General features: G+C 43.6%; 1 protein-coding gene across 1 annotated transcript in view; it reads right to left on the bottom strand.

Moving 5' to 3' along the window:
* SYTL3 (synaptotagmin like 3) overlaps nucleotides 1-25,313 on the bottom strand; it is a 68,607-nt gene that overhangs the window by 30,183 nt on the left and 13,111 nt on the right. Inside the window, exons 3-6 of the mRNA XM_057739094.1 lie at nucleotides 23,284-23,348; nucleotides 3,636-3,687; nucleotides 2,416-2,485; nucleotides 899-971 (exon numbers count right to left, since the gene is read on the bottom strand). Coding sequence (XP_057595077.1) covers nucleotides 899-971; nucleotides 2,416-2,485; nucleotides 3,636-3,687; nucleotides 23,284-23,348 — 260 coding nt within the window. The remainder of the gene's footprint in view (nucleotides 1-898; nucleotides 972-2,415; nucleotides 2,486-3,635; nucleotides 3,688-23,283; nucleotides 23,349-25,313) is intronic.

Here is a 25,313-nt window from a genome sequence, read left to right as displayed (position 1 = left end):
TCTAGAATAAAGATGAGTGAAGGGAGGAGGAAGGACCCACACACAGTGAGAGCCACTCAAAGGTGAGTGTGTCCTTTAAAAAGAGCTTTCTTTTCTCATGAGATCCTTGTCTCTCTAACGTGGACCTTGAAACTATCTTTAGAGCAGCACCGTCTAGAAAGAATACAACTCACACATGTCATTTCAAATCTTCTAGTAGTCACATTTTAAAAAGTAAAACGAAATAGGTAAAATTAATTTTAATACTGTATTTCATTTAATGCAATATATCTAACATATTGTGAATATATAAATGATATTAAAATTATTAATGAAAAATTTCACTCTTGTTTCGATACTAAGTCTCCAGAATTCAATGTGTATTTCACACCAGCCACATTTCAAGAGCCACGTGTGGTTAGAGGCAACCACACAGGTCAGTGGGACTCCAGAGCAGCCCTCTGTCTTCTGATCCATCAGGAATCCTCAGGCTTTGCTGTTGATTGGGTCTCTCCTGCACGCACTGCGCAGGGGTAAGGCTGTGGATCGTCTCCTTTCTCTAGAGGAGGTCCCGCACACGCCCCCCCAAAACTCCCCAGGGGTTCATCTTTTCTCTCAAGATGTGTCAGAGCCTCTCCTGTCTGAGAGCAGTGCCATCCACACTGTTCTCAAGTCTACCATCTGGAAACTCTGGAGTATCCTTCCACACCTGGCAGCTAGAAAGGGTCTAACACACACCAGCCCCTCTGAGCTGTCACAGATGCAAATACAGGTGGAGGGGTGAAGGGCCCAGGGCTGTGGCTTTCCCCAGGAGCCCAGAGTGGCCCTGTCCCAGCCAAGGTCACCGGCCAGGGCTTGGCCAGTGGGCGTGGCTGGCCTGGACGGTGGTGGGAGAACCCATGGAGAAGCATCCACTTACTTTTCATGTGGGTGGTAACAGACAGAAACAGATTTTCCAAGGACTTATTAAATCCCTTAAACTGACCAAGTTCCTGTAAGTAAAACAGAGACAGAAGGAGAGAGAATGAGAGCTACAATCCATGACCTGCGTCTGCCCCGGCCGCCTGCAGGCCTCCAAGCCCCAAACACCAGCATGTGTGCGCGAGGGTGTGCGTGCGTGTCTGCGGCAGAGGGCACTGTCCTCTCTTTACCCAGCTTCTCTGCTCTGACTTTTGACGCCTGCATTAAAGGAAGGGGCATCTCCTAGGGGTTGCTGACAAGATAACAATTGCCTCGTAGAAATAACAGCTTCATGGGCGGAAAGACTGTACCAAGTAAATTCCCGCCTCTCTAGCCTCCTTCTCTTATGTTCCCACCCCAGCTCGGTGCAGAGAGGACACCAACACGGGCAGAATGCACGTGACACAAGGACTGAGGGTGGTACCAGGGTTAAGATGGGCAGACTGGAGCCAAAGGCTAGTTCCCACCTCCCAGCACAGAAGAGAGAAGAAAAAGGAAGAGAAACAACAGAAATGGGATCACTCTCCTCTGCAAGTCTCATGCGCCCACCCACCCACCCATCCATCCCAGTGATATGTCTTGAGCACATCTGTGCTCCAGCGACTTCAGAGAATTTAAAATCTCTCTCCAGGAGAAAGTAGAGCAGGATTTTGAAGGTCACTCTAGGGGCTCAGTTTGAAATTGACCAAAGAATGTATATATTTTCTCTCTCTCGACAGCAGATGTGTATATCCTCCTATGTACAGATATAGTTACTCCCTTTAATACACAGAGTAATAATAATGAAAATAATCAAGACTGTGTTTCCATGGCACTTTACAGTTTCCAAGTACCAGCACAGATATTATCTTGCTAATTTCCCACACCAGCCATGGGAGGTGAACAAGGTAAGTACAATTATTTCCACCTCCCAGCTGGGAGCCCAGATAAGTCCCCCCGTCACATAGCTAACTTCCTTGGGCAGACACGGTCCTGGTCTTCTTTACTCTAGTGCCTCCAAACACTCAGAGACACACACACACGTTTCCACAGACACTCCCACACCTGCGAATCACACCTGTGAATCGACCTGCATTTCCCTTTCCACCCCCAGAGACCCCTGACACACGGCAGCCCATCCAGACCCCCACGCTCAAGGGCACAGTTAGGGGAGAGAATCAACAAAAGGACAAGAGTAAAGAGATGGGGACGTGGGGTGCAGGGGAGGACATGGGGTACAGGCAGAAGATGAGTCCACTGACAGCGGGGGGTGGGGGGGACGGTCCCACGGCCCCCAGAGCACGACGCAAGCACAGACGCCGGGCAGGGCCCAGCGCTTCCCAGCCTTTGCCCAGGGCCCCTGTTCTCTCCTCGCCCGTGACCCCTCCAGCCATGGCTGGATCCCTGTGCCATGAGGCTCAAGCTCGCAGGTCCCCTCTCCTCCTCTACTTCTCTCCCAGCCCCCTTCCCAGGAGGCACACGGAACAGGCACGTTACCCCGCCAGGGCTGCCGCTGCACTGGCTTTCACTGAGAGGGGGCGGCGTAGGAGGAACCACGGAAATTTTGCTGCCAAGGAAAAATACAAGGGATAAGAAATGGGTTAGGAGTCTTAAAATATTAGTCTTAGAAACACACAACAGTCATATTTATCCTATAATTCAAGTTCTCTGCCTTTTTTTAAAAAAAAAAAACACTTCCTCACTTTTTGGAAGAGGGGCCAACAGCCTGCCTGGATCTGCTCTGCACTGGGCGTGATTCCCTGGGGGCTGAATGTGGGAAGTGGGCGTCACGTGCGCTAAGGTCTGGGCATCACACTCCATCCGTGTGTTGCAAAATAGCTGGGGTGCTCAGGACCGGCTGCTCTGGAGTCCAGACTCCACACGTGTGGCATGTGGACTTGAGCATCCTCTCAGTGGACACCACGCAGCAGAATGCCCCAAATGTCATGGATGTAAAAAGTGACCATAAGAAGACTCTGCACTTCCAGTGCAGGGGACACAGGTTCAATCCCCAGTCAGGGAACTAAGATCCCGCATGCTGTAAGGCGGGGCCAAAAATAAATAAATAAATTGACCATAAGAGGAATTAGAAGTTTGTGTTAAAAGGGGAGGTGAGGGCATGGAATCAAAAAAAGAAAAAGTCCTGAGACTGGAAAACCTCACCCAAAAAAAAAAAAAAAAAAAGCCGCTGGTGGAGAGCTTTCAGTAATACTTAACAAATTCAGCATAGTCAGGGGTGTGAATTACTGCCTGCTTCAGGACGGCTGGGTGTCGTTTAGAATTTTGGGTATAAAGTTACTATCTCCCAGGCCATTATTCAAATCCACCAATGTTTCGTCCACAGATGTCTGTAAGGTGTCAGGCACTGGGCAAGGTGCTGGCGAGGACGTGAATGACTCCCAGAAGCAAACGCCTGGCTGGAAGCCCACTGGACGTGCCGTCAAAACAGTATTCAGTTTCCTTAAAACATTTCAGGAGAATTCAAGAAACAAAATGTTTTGTGAGAAACTCCTATGCTAGTTCCTTCTAACTTTTCATAAGACTCTGGAAACATCTCTGAATCTTTTCCAGGCACTTTATCATCTTTTTAAAAAAGTTACATTCCAAAGCAGTGACATCTGAAAGTCAAGAGATCTAGAGATCTATAAGTTCTTTCAGCCTGTCCTTGTGCTCCAGCCCCAAGGGCCCAGGACGGCCTGTCCTTTGACAAAACTCACCTCAGCTTCTGATAAGATTGCAGAAGCTTTGCTCCAGCTGTCTCGTGCTTGCCTGGAAGAGATATCAATAAAGGTCATTTATTACTAAGAATATAACTTGGATGATTCAAATACAGGATGTAATGAATTAAAATTATTTTTCTAATATAGCGTCTTGTGATTAAAAAGTAAGAGACCATTTTGTGGTGACAAAGATGCTCTAAAATCACCTTGCAGTGATGCACAACTCCATACATTCACCAAAAATCATGAAATTGTACATTTAAACAGGTGAATTTTGTGTTGTATAAATTATGTTCCACTAAAGCTGCTATTACACACACACACACAGAGACCATACTTGCTGGAAATGACTGCTTTTATTAAAAGTTGATGCTGGATTAGATTTTTAAATTCTGGATAATTTGAAAAACAGTTCAAGCTTCTAAGCTTCCGTTTGTCCTTTGGAAACATTTCATAATGGAATGACTATATTGCTTTAAACATTCTTTGTTATGGAGATTGAGTTAATCTTTTAAAAAATGTAATCTACTTATTTCTAGTTATAGAGGCTAATAATTTCCTAAATAAGACTCCATCTGATATAGTACTCTTTTTGTTTCAAAGAAAGGGGATTTTATGATGTATTAAGATCCCCAAAATAGAATTCTCCAAGTCCACAGTTCTGTGAACACAATGTTTCCTGGCCCAATGCACAGGGAGCGGTCAGCCCACCCCCGCCCCCAGCCTGGAGGCCCGAAGCAGATTCTCCTGCTCAGGGAAGTTCCCTAGATGCCTCCACAATGCCCAACATAGCCGAGAACTGCCAGACCTGCCATCCTAGGAGGTCAGCATAGATCCTGTCTTGGGTGTTCAGAAGGTTTTAATCCATCCCAAAGAAAGACAGGTATTCACGTCTTCTCCAGAAGACAGGAGGAAGGGTGGGGACAGTAAGACCATCAGGAATTACAGAGAGGCCTTTGAGAGGAGGGCAAATGGCTCTGTTATCAAGCCCCAAACCTTAAAGCCAGGGACAGCTAAACCCCCAGCTGACCCTGAGCTGACCACCTCCTCAGTCAAGGGTCCTAAATTGGGAGGCTTAGGGATTGCCTCAGTCCTGAAGTCATCTCTCAGATTTTGAGTCCACCTGCCTGTGTACATTTTTCTGGGGTTCAAAGTGGTGGTCACCAGATTCTAACAGGAGTCTGTGAGCTGTGTCCCTGCCCCATTACAAAATAACTCTTTAAGAACAAAAAAGGCCTCACCCGAAGGCTGAGTGCTAAACTAGTAGAACCAGCTTGTGATGGGTGAAATCCACACCTGCAGAAGCCATGGGAAAGAAAACTGCCAGGCCAGAAGCAAAAAGAGAGCCACCCTAAGTGCATTCAAGTTGTGAAAGCAGAGAAAAACAAGGGAAAGAGAAAGAAAAGAGAGAGACACCGTTCGCTCAGCCTGTCCTGGGTGAAAACACAGAACCCAAGGGACAGCCCTCAAATCGGGTGGGCTGTGTCACAGCTCAGGTCCTGCTGGCCCCTCCCCCACTGCCCTGCCTCCTCAGCCCCGCATCCTCTCAGCTCTGGACTCTTACAACTGCTTCCCAGAGGCACAGCCACCGGTTATAACCCCTCCCTCCAAGGGAGCGGCTCCCTACTGCCTTCCCCTGAAGTCCAAGCCCCCCCCCCCCACCACCCCCGGCATCCCTGGGCCTGCAGCCCTGGGCCCACCTCTCCCTCGGGCCCTTGAGGGGCCGCTTATTGCCCTACTTACCCTGGGCATTCTCCACTTACCCCACCCCATCTCCCCAGGCTGACTGCTTTCCTACCTCAAGCCCATACCTCCCTCCTAAACCTCAGCCTCAGCTTAGTCGGTGTCCCCTCATCGTGCCCCGCCCCCGCCCAGGCCAGACTCAGCCATGGCTCTCTGCTGCCCCCTTCTGGCTGCACTGGGACCCAGCATCCTGGGGGTTGACACACCCCTTTCTGTAAAGGCCAAATGGCCAATAGTCTAGACTACCTAGGCTATACCTTTTCTGAGCCACCTACTCAACTTTGCGCTTGTAACAGCAGCCACAGACAATGTGAAAGAGTGGGTGTGTCTGTGGGATGCTGCCCGGGCTCAGCTCTCCCCACTGCCACCCACCCTCCAGAGGGTCCTGTCCTTGGCTTGCAACTCACAGCCTAAGTGGCTACAAAAGACACTTCACAGCCTAACAAAGCTGCTTGGGGTTGAGTTGCGTCCCCCAGGAAAAGATATGTTGAAGCCTTACCCCCAGACGACTGTGAATGTGACCTTATCTGGAGATAGAGTCTTTGCAGATCAAGTTCAAGTGAGCTCACTGGGGTGGGTCCTGATCCAGTATGACTGGTGTCCTTGTGAAAGGGGTAAATTTGGACACAGAGGCAGACACACACAGAGGAAAGGTGAGGTGAAGGGGGCGGTGTGACAGCAGAGGCAGAGACTCGAGTGACGCGTCCACAAGCCAAGGAACATCAAGGATGGCTGGGAACCAACAGGAGCTGGAAGAGGCAGGGAGAGATTCCCTCCGAGAGCCGGCAGAGGAAGTGTGGTCCCTCTGACAACTTGACTTTGGACTTCCAGCCTCCAGAACTGTTAGACAACACGTTTCTGCTGTTCGAAACCAGCCAGCTTGCACTTTGTCACAGCAGTCAGAGAAACAAGCCCTACAGAGGTCTCGTGCGATTCAGTCCCTACCAACCTCTGCAGTGTCACCTGCTGCCACTCCCGTCCCACTTGCAGGTCCTGGTGAAGCTGAACTTCCCAGATGCCCCACAGCCACTAGACTGTACCTCTTCCCCACCACTTGCTCTGTTTCTTCTAGTGGTTTCTTCTCCAGGATTCTGGGCCTGTCCTCACCAGGCTGGTCTCGTCATGGCTGCCATGCACACTGGCTTTAAAATTCCTCTGACTGCACTGTATCTGTTGGCATATTCATCTGTCTCCCCCACTAGACAGTGAACCCTTTGAGGACATGGGCCTCGTCTTATGTATCTCAGTGTCCCCAGCACCCAGCAGAGGGATTGCCATGCAGAGGTGGTTATGATAAATGACAGCAGCAACCGACACTATTTTAACAATAAACATGACCTCATTTAAGCTGTATCAAGTATGCGTGAAACAAGGTCGTCATTTTTTCACCACTTGGCTTCTGCCTAATTTCATCCATTTGTTCACACTAACTGCATATAATACACACGGGCTCTTTACAGAGATAAGGATAAGGAGACACAACCACCGCTCCTAAGCAGGAGCTTATGATGCAGTAAGCATCCCCACGAGCCACGGGATGGAGCCGAGGCTTCCAGACTGAAAACCAACCTGCAGGGGCCTCCCTGGTGGCGCAGTAATTAAGACTCCGCAGTCCCGATGCAGGGGGGCCAGGGTTTGATCCCTGGTCAGGGAATTAGATCCCACATGCATGACCCAACTAAGGAGCCAGCAAACCACAACTAGGAAGCCCACCTGCCACAACTAAGACCCAGTGCAACCAAATAAATAAATATTTTTTAAAAATTGAAATAAGAAAACCAACCTACAACTGGCACAAGCATGTCTGTGGCAAGTCACTACACATCTGTGTATCACTGCATATACTGTATCTACTTCTCCATCTAAAAACAATAGGGATAGGCAGCATATTTCAGGTGCTCATAAAAAGTCCTCTAGAATGGATGCCCATCTTGAGCCAGGCTCCATTGTGACACTGGCCAAGAGCACCAGCTTCCTACCAGCCAGCGTCCTGGACCACAGGTCCTGCCGCAGATGCCATGCCCTGCCACCCCGACACTTCTCTCTGGGGTGACATGGTTCCCAGGAAAGAAGGCACAGGGCTGACTCCCTGGAATGCCCCAGCTATATCACATGGTCGTGGGTGGCTGAGTAGCCTCACATCTTGAACCGTGGGATCTATGTGGCTTAGACTTTTTCTAAGACATGATCGCCAACTTCCCCTCCTACACTGTAAGACCCCACAGCAGTCCTTCATTACAGAGTCACAGACACCCAGACAGCCATGTGGGACAGCTGTGGAGTGTGAACAGACAGGGCCGTCAAGTAGAAGGGCGGCCTGGCCCACAGCCGCCTCTCCACTGGGGCCCATGGAGCAGGACAGCAGCACCCTTTGTAGGAAACCATACCTTGGAGTTCCAGGTGTGACCCAAAGCAAAGCACAGGTACAGCTACCTACACAGAGCCTCCCTGGGAACTATGCAAATACACTCCTTCATCAAGATGCTTTGTCTACCCGTGGGAGTTGGTCATAATAGATGGATTTTGTTAGAACAACACATTTTGCTGCATCTTCCAGAAAAATCATCACAATAAACACACAAACCTAGGAGGTCTATGATGTGAACAGTACCTCCTCGGATGTGGCTCCCTTGTACAGTGCCCAACCTGCACAACTGTGACAGTCCTGAAGTTTGGGTCACACTGGAACTTAAGTATCCTCCAAATGCTAGAAAAAGGTGACTAAAACCAGAGGCTTGGGGGGTGGGGGTTAGTGTTGGACAATTATAATGTGTTTTAGGAGTTTTTTCTTTCATAGTAAGGAAGAGGTCCCTAGGACAATAACGTTTGAAACCAACCTTTGGCTTACTTATGCAAAGTAGAAAAGTCTCTCAAAAAATCTGACCCCAAAAATGTCTCAGAATATGAAGAATTGTGATATCCTGTCATAAATGATTTCAGAGCTGGTTTCCAGAGCCTTTTTAGGTTTATTTTAGCCCTTATAGAAGTTTCAGCTTAGACAGCACTGGGGCCAAGACACCATTCCAGGATGAAAGGAGATACAGTGCACAGCTGTGAAATCAGTCACCAATCCTTCCCAAAGAACTGAAATTAATCATAGACTTATAATCTTGTTAGCAGAAGGTGTATCTCATCCAATGTCCTTCTGCCACTAGACATTACTCTTCTGCTTAGCAGCAAGAAAGAAGAATACTTTTTCCCTTTAATTAAGCTCCCTATATTCTATCAGCAGAAATTCTAGATGGCCTCTATGCTAATAATAATCCTCAAAGCTGGGCAGTCACTCTCCCAAAAAGAGACACTTCAGATTGACGGTAACTGACCCAGGCTTGGTGCAAACCGGGGGACAACTGGGTATGAACTGCTTTTCCACAGCCTTCAATTTTCTCTAAAAATTGAATGTGGGGGGCTTCCCTAGTGGCACAGGGATTATGAATCTGCCTGCTAATGCAGGGGACACAGCTCCGATCCCTGATCTGAGAAGATCCCACATGCCGCAGAGCACCTAAGCCTGTGCGCCACAACTACTGAGCCTGTGTTCTGGAGCCCATGAGCCACAACTACTGAGCCCACGTGCCGCAACTACTGAATTCCATGCACCTAGAGCCTGTGCTCCACAACAAGAGAAGCCACTGCAGTGAGAAGACCAAACATTGCAACAAAGAGTAGCCCCTGCTCGCAACTACAGAAAGCCCGTGTGCAGTAACGAAGACCCAATGCAGCCAATAAATAAAAATAAATTTATTTAAAAAAACTGAATGTGGGGTTTAAGAATTCTCTATGTTAAAGATTCTAGATATTAATCCCTTATCAGATATGTGATTTCCAAATATTTTCTCCCATTTCACGGGTAGCCTTTTTACTCTGTTAATACTATACTCAAATGTACAAAAAAATTTTATTTTCATGAAGTCCACTTTATCTACTTTTGTTGTTGTTGCCTGTGCCTTTGATATCATACCTAAGAAATCATTGTCCTCCCAGACTTCAGACAATATTACAAAGCTACAGTAATCAAAACAGCATGATATTAGCACAAAAGCAGACATATGGATCAAGGGAACAGAATAGAAAGCCCGGAAATAAACCCACACACCAACAGTCAGTCAATCTTTGACAAAAGAGGCAAGAATATACAATGGAGAAAAGACAGTCTCTTCAGCAAGTGGTGTTGGGAAAGTTGACAGCCACATGTGAATCAATGAAGTTAGAACACACCCTCACACCATACACAAAAATAAACTCAAAATGGCTTAAACACTTACATATAAGACATGACACAACAGAATTCCTAGACGAGAACATAGGCAAATATTCTGACATAAATTGTAGCAATGTTTTCTTAGGTCAGTCTCCCAAAGCAATAGAAATAAAAGCAAAAATAAACAAATGGGACTCAGTCAAACTTAGTTTTTGCACAGCAAAAGAAACCATAACAAAAAGACAATCTATGGACTGGGAGAAAATATTTGCAAACAATTGACCAACAAGGGCTTAATCTCCAAAATATACAAACAGTTCATACAACTCAATATCAAAAATACAAACAATCCAATGAAAAAATGAGCAGAAAACCTAAATAGATATTTCTCCTAAGATGACAAACAGATGGCCAATAGACACATGAAAAGATGCTCAACATTGCAAATTATTAGATAAATGTAAATCAAAACTACAATGAGGTATCACCTCACACCAGTCAGAATGGCCATCATCAAAAAGTCTGCGAATAACAAATGCTGAAGAGGGTATGGAGAAAAGGGAACCCTCCTACACTGCTGGTGAGAATGTAAATTGATGCAGCCGCTGTGGAGAACAGTATGGAGGTTCTTTAAAAAACTAAAAATAGAGTTACCATATGATCCAGCAATCCCACTCCTGGGCATGTATCTGGAGAAAACTCTAATTCAAAAAGATACATGCACCCCAATGTGCACAGCAGCACTATTCACAACAGCCAAGACGTGGAAGCAACGTAAGTGTCCATCGACAGATGAACAGATAAAGAAGATGTGGTATGTATATACGATGGAATACTATTCCGCCATTAAAAAAAGAATGAAATAATGCCATTTGCAGCAACATGGATGGACGTAAAGATTATCATACTAAGCAAAGTAAGTCAGAAAGAGAAAGACAAATAACATATGTTATCACTTATATATGGAATCTCTTTTCTCAATGACAAATGAACTTATTTACAAAACAGAAACAGATTCACATAGATAACAAACTTATGGTTACCAAAGGATAAACGGGGGTGTGGGGTGGGGAGAGATAAATTAGGAGTTTGGGATTAACAGATACACACTACTATATATAAAACAGATAAACAAGGACCTACTGTATAGCACAGGGAAGTATATTCAATATTTTGTGATAACCTATAGTGGAAAATAACCTGAAAAGAATTATATATGTATATATATAAAACTGAATATATATATGAAACTACATATAGACATGAAATTGAATCACTTCACTGTATACCCAAAACTAACACAACATTGTAAATCAACTATACTTCAATTAAGAAAAAAAAACTGTTGAAGCCAATGTCATCTTTTTCTTTTAAGAGTTTTATAGTTTTAGGTCTTTGATCCTTTGAGTTAACTTTTGTTTATGGTATTAGGTAAGAGTCCAACTTCATTCTTTTACACATATACATCCAGTTTTCCCTGCACCCTTTATTGAAAAGGCTGCCCTTTCCCCACTGAATGAAATTGGCACCCTTGTCAAAAATCACTTGACTATACAACACTGGGAATACAGCCAACATTTTATAATAACTATAAATGGAGTATAACCTTTGAAAATTGTGATTCACTATATTGTACACCTGTAACATATAATATTATACATCAACTATACTTCGATTTAAAAAAAAGTCACTTAACCACATGTGCAAGAGTTTTGTTCTGGGGGACGTCCCTGGTGGCACAGCGGTTATGAGTCCGTGCTCTGAGTATAGGGGGGCCAGGTTTGATCCCTGGTTAGGGCACTAGATTCCACAGGCATGCCGCAACTAAGGGTCCGCCTGCCACAACTAAGACCCGGTGCAGCCAAAATTAAAAAAAAAAAAAAAAAAAAAAAAGACGTTAAAAAAAAAAAGTTTTATTCTGGGATCTCTATTCTATCCCACTGGTCTACATGTCTGCCGGTGCCTCACTCTTTGGATTACTGTGGCTTTGTAGTAACTTTTCAAATCAGGAAGTAGGAGTCTTCCAGCTTTCTTCATTTTCAAGAAACAAACAAAACAACCCAACTCATATATGGGCAAAGGACTTCACTATACATTTCTCCAAAGAAGCTATAGAAATGGCTCAATAAGCAGATGAAAAGATATTCAACATCATTAATCATTAGGGAAATGCAAGTCAAAACCACAATGATATAGCACCAAGGAAAACAGTATGGAGGTTTATTTCAGTTAAAGGTTTATTTCTTTAAAAATAGAACTATTATATGATCCAGCAATCCCACTTCTGGGTATATATCCAAAGGAGATGAAATTAGTATCTCAAAGACACATCTGCAGCCCCATGTTCATTTCAGCATTATTCACAATAGCTAAGACATGGAAACAGTCTGTGTCCACTGACAAATAAATGAATAAAGAAAATGTGGTATATATACACACACACAAGCACACAATGAAATATTATTCAGCCATAAAAAAGGAAATCCTGATGTTTGCACCAACGTGGAAAGACCCTGATGGCACTATGCTAAGTGAAGTAAGTCAGACAAAGACAAATATTGCATGATGTCAATTTATGAGGAATCTAAAACCACTGAACTCAGAGAAGAATGGTGTTTGCCAGGAGCTGAGGGCTGGGGGAAATGGGGAGATGTTAGTCAAAGGCTACCAGCTTTCAGCTGTAAGATAAGTTCTGGGGATCTAATGTGCTGTGAGCATGGTGACTATAGCTAACAACACTGCAGTACACTTGAAAGGTGCTTTGAGTAGAACATTAATGTTCTCACCATAACAACAACAACAAGTACAAAATGGTACTTATGTGAAGTGAAGGATGTATTAACAACCTTACTGTGGTAAACATTTCACAATATATGTGTAGCAAATCATCAAAAAGAAAAAAAGAATCCATACACAGAATTGAATAAGTGTCAGGCTCATAGATATCCAAGTAATGCAGACTGAATGACTAAAACAAAAACCACAACGAGATGCCACCTCACACCTATTACAATGGTTCTTAACTAACAACAACAACAACAAAAAAGAGAGAAAACAACAAGTGTTGGTATAGATGTGGAGAAATTGGAACCCTTGTGCATTCCTAGTGGGAACATAAAATAGGGCAGCCACTATGGAAAAACAATGTGGCAGTTCCTCAAAAAATTAAACACAGAATTACCATTTGATCCAGTAATTTCAATTCTGGGTATAAACACAGAAGAAGTGAAAGCAGGGACTTGAAAAGATATTTCAGTGTTCACAGAAGCATTATTCACAATAGCTGAAAAGTAGAGGCAACCCAAGCGTCCACTGATGGATGAATGGATAAACAAAATGTGGGATATACATACAATGGAATATTATTCAGTCTCACAAAGGAATAAAATTCTGATATATGTTACAACATGGATAAACCTTGAAGACATGCTAAGTGAAATAAGAATATATTATGATTCCACAAAAGGACAAACATATTATAATTCCACTTATATGAATAATCAAATCATAGAGACAGACAGTCAAAGGGTGGTTGTCAGAGGCTGTAAGGGACAGGGGGTGAGAAAGGGATGGAGGAGTTGTTTAACAGCTACAGAGCTGCAGTTTTACAAGACAAAAATGTTCTAGAGATGGATGGTGGTAATGGTTAAAGAACAGTGAAAATTTACTTAATGCTACTAAACTGTACACTTAAAACAGTTAAAATAGTAAATTTTATATTATATACATTTTACAACAATAAAAAAATGAATGTGGAGTTCTTCCATTTAAAATGATTTCTTGTTTAAGTATGTATGTGTCTGGTCTTTTAAAAAATGTATTCAGGGACTTCCCTGGTGGTGCAGTGGTTAAGACTCCGTGCTCCCAATGCAGGGGGCCTGGGTTAGAACAATCCCTGGTCAGTGAACTAGATCCCACATTCATGCCACAACTAAGAGTTCGCATGCCACAACTAAGAGCCCACCTGCCTCAACTAAGACCTGGCACAAATAAATAATAAATAAAATTTTTAAAAATAAAAATGAAAAATGTATTCATATAAATAGTTTAACTTCCAATTGTCAAGATACTACCTGGAAACTAATCAGTAGTTTGGTCTAAACATGTAAACACATGAATTCTATTTCACCTTGGTTTCCCATTGTGTTCATTTAAATAGCAAAAGTGGTAACGGAGAGCGAGGCGGTCCTGACAATTCAGGACCAAAGATGTGGGCTGCCTAGATGGTCCCACCATCAAGGGGGTGGTGAACAGAGCACGGAGGATGGCGGGAGAGGCAGAGACACAGAAATGGTCCTGGAAGGATCACTGGGGCTCAGAAACCAGCAGGGAAACCCTAGCCTCCTGGCAAATATTTGAGATATAAAAAATATACACCTGGGGTGAATTCGATAGTTTCAAAGAAACTTGGACAGCGTAAACAATCCAGTTTTTGAGTTGGTGCTATGGACAAAGCCAAAGGCATCATGAAACCAAAGATGACCAAACTCGAGAACCTGCCTCCAAAAGATTACAACCTAGAAACACTGGGTGAAAACAAAGTCTGAAGGTCAAGCTCTTACTTCACTGCATTAATCATCATTTGACTTGATAGTTTCTGTTCTAACCAGTGTAAATGGACCAGCCTAAAAACCTTTCAGGGACGTGAACAGCAATCTAATCAGCCGGGAAAATCACTTCTTCTGAAGATCATTTCACTACACTTTTGTGAGTACCTATTTTGTCTTTTTCTCCTTAAGAGAGTAGTGAGGAGAAAATATTCAGGGTAAGATACCACATTTTCTTTAAAATAAGACAAAAGCACGTGCAAAATTTTATACCTAGAAATAAACTTGATTTCATAAAGACACCCTCTCATGAATGTAAGCACTTGGCCCTACATTTGTAACTTACAGAAACTTTGACTGAATCATCTTAGTAGACTCCTCTAAGTTGTGGGGGGAGGGGGTGGAAGGGCTTTACTGAGCCGACAAGTAGAGAGGCGATAAAGGCAGGGCCTTGTGATAGAGTCACTACATATTTACTGGTACCCAATTCTTTTAATTCACAAGCCTGAGTGTTTCAGGCCCACACAGCCAGTCGGATGCTGTCACGATGGCCCTGGGATCAGATGGACCACATCCAAGAATAAAACTGAAAAATCCCACGAAGAGCTCAATCACATTCACCACTGAGAAGGGGAGAGAAAAGTTATTTCCCTTCATAATTATTAGGCATAGTATCATCCGGCGTGATTACACAGTGGGTCCCCAAGCCCATTAACAGAGACTCCATTAAGGTACAGCCTTGCTGCATGATTTCCCCAATTATCAACAACAGAGTGAAAACCACCATATACTGTCTCTATATCACATTTGACCATTTTTAAACTTGAAAAGTATTAGTATTAAAAGTAGTAGTGTCATGATTTTTTTTTTTTTTGAAAGAAGAAAAATAATTTATTACAAAAGAGGGCAGAAATAAGAAATACATCCTGAAAATATACTTTGGTATAATCCTGGTGGGACAAATGTTCCCTCTGAACGTGTCCTCCTCCTGACTGCCCCACGGGAGTCTTATTGTCATGTAACAGGTTTTAAGTACTTCACTGAATTCTCCTGCTGTGAGCACGCAGGAGCCATTCTTCAAATCCACAGGTTCCAAGGAGAGAGTAAAGTCATTTCTCAGAAGAACAGCACTTTCAATCTCAGAAGAGTACATAAACATTTCATAGAGGCAGCACAGTTTAGATTCAATAGGCACATCATTCATCAAAGTGTAAAAAAGGCAACAGGAAAAAATACTGCACTGTAGAATAAGATATTCAAAGGTGGTGTGAACATTTAAGGCAGCTGATGGCCAAAGTGGGCGGCGAGTCAAGGAAGGTGGTCTGGGTATGGAGGTGATTTTGCATCTACAGGAGTTCTCTTCATGACAAGAGATAGCAGCAAACTGAACAGGTCACCAGCATGGTGACGATTACTCCCCGGCTGGGACACTTGGGATGAACCAGGGCACCAGGAAGCCGACAAAGCCCCAGAACACGCTGACCACAATGAGAGGCACGCTGAGGCCGGGATACGCCATGGTTGCTGTGGGAGGTGCCGGCCCCTGCCCCGCCGCCTCACTTCGGTCTCACCCGGAAGATCTTTCTGCTTTTAAGCTCAAATATCAAGTCATAAAATGTCATGGTTGTAAAAAATTTTTTAAAAGAGAAAAAAAAGAAAAAGTAAAAAAGATGTGCATGTACAGCATGAAGCCAGAAGAGGGCACTATCTTTATACACTTAGCAGATGCCCAAAGAGTAGGTAAAGATGGGTTTCAGTTGTTTTCTAGTTATGAGTGATCTATAAAAGCTCCATCACAATTGTTCATTAAATTTGCTATTCACTGATGCCTCTCAAACTGAAAGCGCATGAGAAGAATTACTTGGGGACTTGTTAAACATAGTCGGCCCCCGTGACCATGAGTTCCACGTCTGTATTCAACCAACCCCTGTGGAAAACATTCAAAAAACAAAAATTTCAGAAAGTTCCAAAAAGCAAAATTTGAATTTGCAGTGCACTGGAGACTATTTACATAGTATTTACATTGTACTTACAACTACTTACATAGTGTTTACACTGTATTAGGTATTATAAGGAATCTAAAAATGATTTAAAGTATACAGGAAGATGTGTATAGGTTATATGAAAATACTTACACCATTGCATATAAAGGACGTCAGCATCCTCAGATTTTGGAAACCAAGGTGTACTGGACCCAAACTCTGTGGGTATCAAGGGATGTCTATATATACTCTTGGGTCCCACCTGGTCCCACTGAATCAGCAACTTTGCATTTAATATGGAAAAGCTCTCAGCTGATCCTGGAGCGGGGGGCCTCAGAAGCAGCAGTAAAACCCTCTGCACAGAGATTCCAAGTGCCTGAGGGTGGAGGGGGAGGTAACAGCACCAGAAGGGCAGGGAGCTGCCTAAAGATGCCCTGGGTGCCCCCTGAAAATCTGTGCACTTTGTTCATTCTGATATACCACAGGTGAACTGCGGCGGCTATGGCATATAAGGAATTATTTTAACACAACAAATACTAAATACTAAATTACAAAATCTTAGAGGAAAAAAAGCCAACCTATAGTCAGAAAAAAACTTTAAGGAAAGCAAAATATTTAAATACTTTTCATATCATCCCCCTGCAAAAATGGAGAATTGGGACTTAAATCTTTTTTTTTTTTAATAAATTTATTTATTTATTTATTGGCTGCATTGGGTCTTTGTTGCTGCACACGGGCTTTCTCTACTTGCTGTGAGTGGGGGCTACTCTTCATTGTGGTGCACAGGCTCCTCATTGTAGTGGCTTCTCTTGTTGCGAGCACAGGCCCTAGGCGTGTGGGCTTCGATAGTTGCGGCACATGGACTCAGTAGCTGTGGGTCACGGGCTCTAGAGCACAGGCTCAATAGTTGTGGCGCAAGGGCTTAGTTGCTCCATGGCATATGGGATCCTCCCAGAGCAGGGCTCAAACCCGTGTCCCCTGCATTGGCAGGCAGATTCTTAACCATAGCACCACCTAGGAAGTCCTTAAATCTTTTTAATGGTTGGAAAATTAGCACAATACACTACCACAATTAATACCCATTACTCTTCATTGGATATTACTTGCAACTTGTCTATTTTTGAGGGCAATTTGGGAAGAATTTATTTTAAATGGCACATATCCAATAGGACCATTAAAAGAGATAACTAAAAGCATTTGAGAAGGAAACTGGGTGACACAGGGTATCATGATTCCTGGAATTACCTCAATTGGACATTAAATTTAGCCATAGGTTTCTGGATGCCAAAAAGGAGAAGAACTCTACGTTTTCTTTCTTAGGTGCCTACTGGGTGCCACCACTGGCGATGGGCACTACGACACATAGCATCACCTGTTATCTCCAAACAGCTCTATCCTTGCTTCATTCACTCACCTATTCATTTGCTCATAGCTCGAACCCTCAAAGAAATCAGAATCTGGGTGTGGTATCCATGGGGTCAGACCCCCGGGGCTCCAGGCTGGGGTACAAGGTGAGCGGTACCCCAAAGCTGTGCACATCAACAGCCCTGGGTTACAAACCAATGCGAAAGCAACTGATTATGGAGCAAATTATACTGAGAAAACTGATGCTTGGAAGAATAAAATTAGAGTCAGCCTCCTGATGCATTATGAAGAGTTGAATGTAAATAAACCATAACAATTAGAAGTAAATATGGATATCCAACGGATGGCAGGATAAGGAAGGAGTCTCTGAGTATAAGAGAAATTATACAGGAAAATGTAGATTTGACTATCAACAAGGAGAAAAAGTCTATATGTCAGAAAACATAAAGATACATATGCAACTCATATGACCAAAGAGGGCAAATACCCTTAATATAAAGAACATCTATAGGAGGTCGAAAAGGTGGAACATATTCAACCCCATTAGTCATTACAAGAATTTAAAGTAAACAGCAAGCAACTATTTTGGTCGACCAATGTGGTTTTACCAGATGCCAAAGTTGTTTGTTTATTTTTAAGGCTAATTCCTACTGGTAAGATGTGTACACCCTTTCTGGAGGCAGTGTTCTGAACCTTTCATGTTGTCCCTCTGCTTCTAGAAATATTCAGAGACGTGACAAAGATTTATCTACAAGCATGTTCACTGTACTTTTATTTATTATTTTAATAATATTATAAACTCCCAAAAATGGAGTTTATAGGGAATGGAAATTCCCTAACTTTACAACAGTAGCAATTTGGCTAAATAAATGCTGTCACATTCCAATGATGGAATGAGATGCAGTTATCTCAGAACTCATATAGTAAATGATATTTAAGGATATAAAAAAATGTTCTTTGTAAATTATTAGGTGAAGAAATATCTGTATAAAAATCTATATACAATTTGATCCCAATTATGTAAACATATTAGCTCAGCTCATATGAAATTGCCTCTATTCAATTATTCTCTTTTTACCTAAGAACATCAATTCCTTATGGCTTAGTCTAAATGCTTTTTTTTTTTTAAAGAACTTTTATTGAGATACAGTTAACATACTGCATATATTTAGAATGTACAATTTGGTTTTTTTTTCTTATTAGTAATGTGTATATGGGAATCCCCATCTCCCAATTCATTCCCCCCCGAAGTCACTGTATTTTTTAACACAGTTACGCTTCTCATTTCTCTGTTTAAATGAAGGTATATTAGGTTTACATTCAGAACAAAATCACAAATGTAACTTGAAATCACGTTCAAGAGACAGGACGTAATGGGGGCCAGAATGTGGTGAGGGAGCCGCTCTCAGACCCGAACCTGCCAGGGCGGGTGAATGAGCACACGCTTCCCAGAGGGCAATCTGGCAAAACACGTCAAGCCTCTCAAGTGTTCACGTGTCTGACCAGTCATTCCCCTTCTGAGAATCTATCCAAAGGAAACGAACAGAGATGCCAAGATACCTGTACAGGATATTCATTGCAAAATTATCTAATATGATCATTTGAATACAGTGATACATTCACAGACAAGAGGGAACAAGTTAAATGGCAGTGCAACCAGCTGATATCTTTTACGCAGTCATCAATGTACGTTAGAAGGTCTTAACAGCATAAGGACATGTTTATGCTAAATTGAATTTTAAAAGCAAGACAAAAACCTATATATACATTAACCATAAACACATTTTAAAAATTGCTAAGTCTGTATGTGGGCCCACATGCACAGGATCACCTAGAAAGAAGGCCGGGAGGGAGGGAGGGAGGGAGGAAGAGAGAGAGAGAGAGCGCGTGTGTGGTGCGCATGTGTATGTAATTAACAGTATTTTTTCACAGGGGGTTTTTTGAGGGTTTTTGGGGGGGTTTTTTTTGGCCATGCGTGTAGCATGCAGGATCTTAGTTCCCTGACCAGGGATTGGACCCACGTCCACTGCAGTGGAAGCACAGAGTCTTAACTACTAGACTGCCAGGGAGGTCCCTAACTAACAAGACTTTTGACCAGCGGTGGGAATTTTACTGCCTTCTGTGTACTGTTCTGTGTTTCCCAAATACTCTGCAATGAATAGGCATTACTTCTATAATCAGAAACTAACTTATTTTTAAAAGAGAAAAGAAATCTCACCCTTCACAGGGTAGAGGATGGAGCGCGGAGAAGCAGGTGGGGTCACAGAGATGAGCTTGGAGCTGCGGCATGGGAAGCGGGAACGCAGGGCCGGAGGAAGGTTCGAGAGACAGGGATGGGAGAAAGGTCCATATCTGCTGACAGGCTGGACATGGGTGGGGAGGAAGAGAGAGGGGCCAAGAAGGATTCTGAGGTTCCAAGCTTGGGGTGAGGAACAGAGGAGGTGGTAGCCAGCCTCCTGAAGGGCCGCAGTGAGTCTGCCTCCTGAGAGCCAACCCCGTGCAGTCCCTTCCGCCCTGAGGAGAGCTGACCTACAGGACACAGCAGGAGTGACAGGGTGGGACTCCTGATGCCAGACCATAAGAGAGATCGACGGAGACGGAAAACAGAGAGTCGGATAAAGGTCACAAGGGGCTTTGCAAGGGGAGACCGTGGGGTGAGAAATGCTGGCGGTGGACGGTAGCGATGGCTGCGGAACAAGTGAAGGTGTCAATGCCACGCAACTGCAGGGTTAAACACGGTTAAAATGGTCGATTTTATATCATGCATAGTTCACCACAATACAAACATTTTTTAATATGAAAACGTACTGCAGAGCTCTGCCTTGGGTCACTTGCCCTGGGAGAAGCCAGCCGCCAGGTCGTGGGGGCCCTCAGACAGCCCCGGGAAGAGGTCCAGGCATGGAGGAACCCAGGCCCCCTGCCAACAGCAGCACTAACTAGCCAGGTACATGCACGAGCCCCCAGAAAGCTGACCCCCGCAGCCCCAGGCCAGCCTTCAGCTGAAGAGAGAAACCACACAAAATGATGACTTTTTTAACCCACTAAGTTTTGGAGGAATTTGTTATCCAGCAATAGATAACTAATGCATAGAAAGAGGCACAGATTTGAGCTGTCTCATCTCCTTTCAGGGTTTAAGCCAGCCTCTCGTTTTCCTAGCTTCTGCTTAGGATGTAGAAGGCTGGAAAGAGCCGTGTTCACACCATTACAACACACACACTAGGTTATATGAGGAATCCCACTTTTTCTCAAACACATCAGAGCGCTGAGGTTGCAGCTGGCTCTCTATTAGTGCCCAGCGGGGGGTTGGGGGGGGGGGTGTCTGACCCTTCCTCTTGACCAACATCGACTCAGCAGTGGCCCTGGGGTATGTGCCCCCTGCAGTCACCACCTCTGTGCTCCCTCACTGGTCTCCCTTCGCCTTTCCAGTCCTCCAACAATACCTGTTTAACCTATTCCCTAAACTAAATTCTGTTTCTTCCAATCTACGTGTGGCCTCTGTTTTCCTACCCGGCCCTTGACGGACAGAGCACCCGCATCTCTTTTGGGGGCAGAGGTAAGTAAGGCAGAGTTCCTGCCTGTCCAGATAAACCTGCAGCATCTGAGCCTGGACCACCTCTGCTAACTCATCTCCTCCCCACATCCCGCATCCTGCGGTCTGGCGCACAGTCCTACCTGTGACCCCCACATGGCACTCTTCCTCATCTCTCCACGCCTTCTGAGCCCAGCTCCACTAACATCGAAAAATAGGACAATGAGGCACTCAGCATTTGAGGAAGCATTGAAGAGAGGGATTTGCTTTTTCTCTGGTTTGTTTTATACCTTGGGAAAAGACAAGAAAAACTGAAAAGAATGATTTACACTTAGGCTGACTTACATTCTTCTAATTTTTTTCCCTACTAATGTTTTTACTCTGGTAGAAAGTCACTGGACAAGGAAGAGAAACCCGGGAAGTCAGTCTCATTTCTTTCCTCCTCCCCCTCCTGTCACCAGGATAACCTACTTCTTCCTCTCACTTAGAAGAGGAAGAATGCTGGAAAGACGAGGCAGTAACGCTTGCGTGCATACACACACGTGCACACACATGCGCACACACACGTTCTAGCCCACAAGTCAATTTCCCGATCTGAAGTAATGGAACTGAAACTTACAACAATGTATTAAAAAAAATTCCAGGATGTCTTCAGTGAGTTGGTTTTGAGGAATAATGGAAACTTCACTCCCTATAGACTTATTTATGAACTAGGACTAGACATGAAAAAATGAGAATCTATTTACCACCTGAAGAAGACCCCCAAACGGAAGTATTTTCAAGAAACTAAACAATAAAACGTATAGGACTCCAGGCTGTCACTGCTCGCTTAGATGACGTACCATGTGGATATAGGCTGATGGCCCCAAGGGAGCAAAGTCTGCTCAGAAGATGAAAACATGTTAGATATCGCAGCGGTTTGCGGTTGGCCCCAAAAGGCCTCCACACATAAACAGCTGTGCAATATATCTGGGATATCAAACTTTCACGGATGGGTAATATTTAGGGGAGAAAAGTGTTTTAAGGCTGTTTGGAACTGGAAAGAGGACACTAGTGAAAAAAGGATTGAGAAACACAGGTGTAGATAAAAATCACACACACTGGCTGCGTTGTGTTTTGCTTGAGCACTCCCATTAGTATTGTAAATGCCTCCAGATTTCTAATAAACTCGGCAGAAATGTCACTTTTTCTTGAGTGAGTCAGGTATGTAATCCAGGGGAGAATTTACCACCGACTAAATCTCAGTGCACAGTGCTTTTATGAAAGCTGATCATCAACACTCGGATGAATGGCTTCCTTTAGGTGCCAACACACACTCTGGTTGAGGCTAAATAGCTTATTTCTCTGCCTCAAACCGTCACTATCCCCACCTCCAACCAAGGCGTTTCCAGCCACCCCATTCCCTCTAGGTCAGTCCAGGCTCCCCTCTGTGCAATCCTCACGGTGATACATCACAGAGGAGGGTGCCACCCGTGTTACCACCATGGACAGACGGTGTGCACAGAACATGCTGCCTCTGCTCTATTCTGATGACACGTGTGCGCCTTTGCCTGATAAGTTATCCTCTTATCTGTACAGCTCACATCCTCCGACATGACCCTTCTGTAACCAAAGCACGACCCATTCTCTCCATGGCCTTGAGTCCCAGCTGCTAATCACACCCTTACACTAACTTTGCAAGTATTTTATAAGATATCCAGGGTAAACAGACCAAATACACACTTCCACTCACATAATCACATATGCTCACTTCATAGTCACCAATATCTGCTAAGTTCTAACGCAATTCACTCACTGCGGGCTTCAGTTATTCATTCAATCATTTTGATCAAGGTTTGGGGCTGCAAGGAGCTAATAAGATTTTTAAAGCACAGTTTCTGCTTGAGCAGAGAAAGAGAAGGGCATAAATAATGATATGCGACATTTCAACAATTATGGAAGAGAAGCATTTATAAACCAGCGTTTTGGAGGAAGGAGTGTTTCACTCCCAGAAGCAGAAGTCAGGAAAGTTCATGGAGAACAGGCGGGTTGCAGCAGGGTCAGGTTTAGGACTGGGGTAAGCGGGGGTACAGAGAGAAGCCCCGCAAATAGAGGTGATGAACCGCACGAACCGACAGGCAGAAGTGGGAAAGTTTAGACAAAAGGAACAGGAGGACCAACCAGATAGAAGCCCATTTACCATGCCTTGTTAAGTTTTTCATCTTCAAAAGTCAATACCAAATATATTTAAACTGGGAATATATCATTTTACTTTAGTAAACATTTTGAGAGCATTTACCTTCAGTTGGAAATTTCTTGGCTCGTTCCTCAAAGAACCATTCTCCACTTTTTATTTTCACATTTCTGAAAAACAAGCAGAAAGGAAGCCTCAGAGCGATGTGGGTGGTGCTGTAATTGGCTCATACAACGTAGAACGTAGGGAGAGGATATCAAAATATTAGTCTGGCAAAGGATCTCAGAGTTCAAATTTCTGGCCCAAATCCTGAAATATACAGATTTCCCGTAGAGGTTAAGTGATTTGACTAGAAAGCAACAAAGCTGCGAATCTGAAAAAAAATACATATAAGAATACATTTATATAAATATACATATAATATATATAAACTGAATCACTTTGCTGTATGCCTGAGATGAACACAACATTGTAAATCAACTACACTTCAATAAAAAATAAAGAAATAAAATAGGGACTTCCTAGGTGGTACAATGCTTAAGAATCTGCCTGCCAATACAGGGGACATGGGTTCAATCCTGCTCCAGGAGGATCCCACATGCCACAGAGCAAGTAGGCCCGTGCACCACAACTACTGGGCCTGCGCTCTAGAGCCCGTGAGCATAGCTGTTGAGCCCATGTGCTGCAACTACTAGGGCCTGCATGCCTGGAGCCCATGTTCCACAACAAGAGAAGCCACCAAAATGAGGAGGCCGTGCACCACAGTAAAGGGTGGCCCTCACTCACCGCAACTAGAGAAAGCCTGTGTATAGCAACAAAGATCCAACGCAGTCAATAAATAAACAAATTCTGCACAAAATTAAAAAAAAAAAGAAAAAGATTAAAACAAGCAGCAAAGCTGGAGTTTCTACTTGGGTACATATCACCTGTATATCCGTGTAATGTATATATATATTAACATATGTGTGTTAATACAATAAACATACAAGAAGAAACAAAACTGCCATCAAAACAATCAACGTATCATGTTTATGGTGGGGAACAATGGCACGAAGGATAATGAAAGAAATTCAGTGCTGTCTGGTTAGCCAAGGAGACCATCCTTAAGTTAGGCTGCGGTTAGTTAGAGTTAACCACAGCATTCACCAAGAGCAGACAGAGCAGATTCACCTGAGGAGGTTCCTGGGCGCACCTGAGGTCTGGGATACAGAGCCAAGGGCTTCACTGGAGACTCAGGGACCACTTGAGAGACGGGGAAGGGACCGCTCGTTGGGCAGCCAGTCTGACAGCGGCTCGCCAGCATCTCTACATCCCCTCCCATCCTAGTCACAGGCAGAGCAGCACAGGAGCACTCTGTACGGTCACTGCTTGAAACTGAAGTTCCAAAGCCTGTTTTATTCTTAATAGTTGCCAAATTTCTGAAGAAACCCCCCCAACCTCAAAGAACCTCAGAAAGGTAGAATTGTCAATAGCCCTTCAGAACATAAAAAGTTAAACACGGAGATATTATAAATTATTTACACCATTAAAATAATGTGCTGTGAAACTTGTCAATTTCTAGATTATGCAAGTTTAAGAAAAATTAAAATTTCAACTTATGTCAAATTCTCATCTATAAAGTACTTAGTGAAATACATTCTCCATTAGGTTCCTTCAGGCTGTATATGAACTCAAATGGATTTTTTTTAAGTTAATGCTTACAAATGCAGTAAGTTCACAAATATATGCCAATCTACATTTTTTTCTTTTTTTAAAAAATATCCTATCTTGCTCTGTGGAACTTTACTAGCTGTCAGAAGACATCAACCAACTTCCTCCATCTTTTTAGCAACATCTGATTAGTATATAAATGATTATTCCCAATGCTTAGTGACTCAAACAAGGAACGCATACAGCATTTATTAATTGTGCTAACAGAATTTGATAGTCGCTACTATTCAGAGTCAAAAAAATATAAAATGTGCAACTGTGTTATGTCTCTGGAGAGACGGGCAGAAGTTTTCACCCATGAAATCGAAACGCAGATACCTAATCTACTAAACAGACGCAAAAAACGTGAAGGAGAACTCGACATCTCAACCGAGGTTCTCCCCTCTGGCACTTGAAGGCAAGCAGAGGATCAAAACCCAGGGAAA

This window comes from Hippopotamus amphibius, chromosome 6, assembly GCF_030028045.1.
Source record: "Hippopotamus amphibius kiboko isolate mHipAmp2 chromosome 6, mHipAmp2.hap2, whole genome shotgun sequence".
Classification (NCBI taxonomy): domain Eukaryota; kingdom Metazoa; phylum Chordata; class Mammalia; order Artiodactyla; family Hippopotamidae; genus Hippopotamus; species Hippopotamus amphibius.
This window is presented reverse-complemented; position numbering and strand designations above follow the sequence as displayed.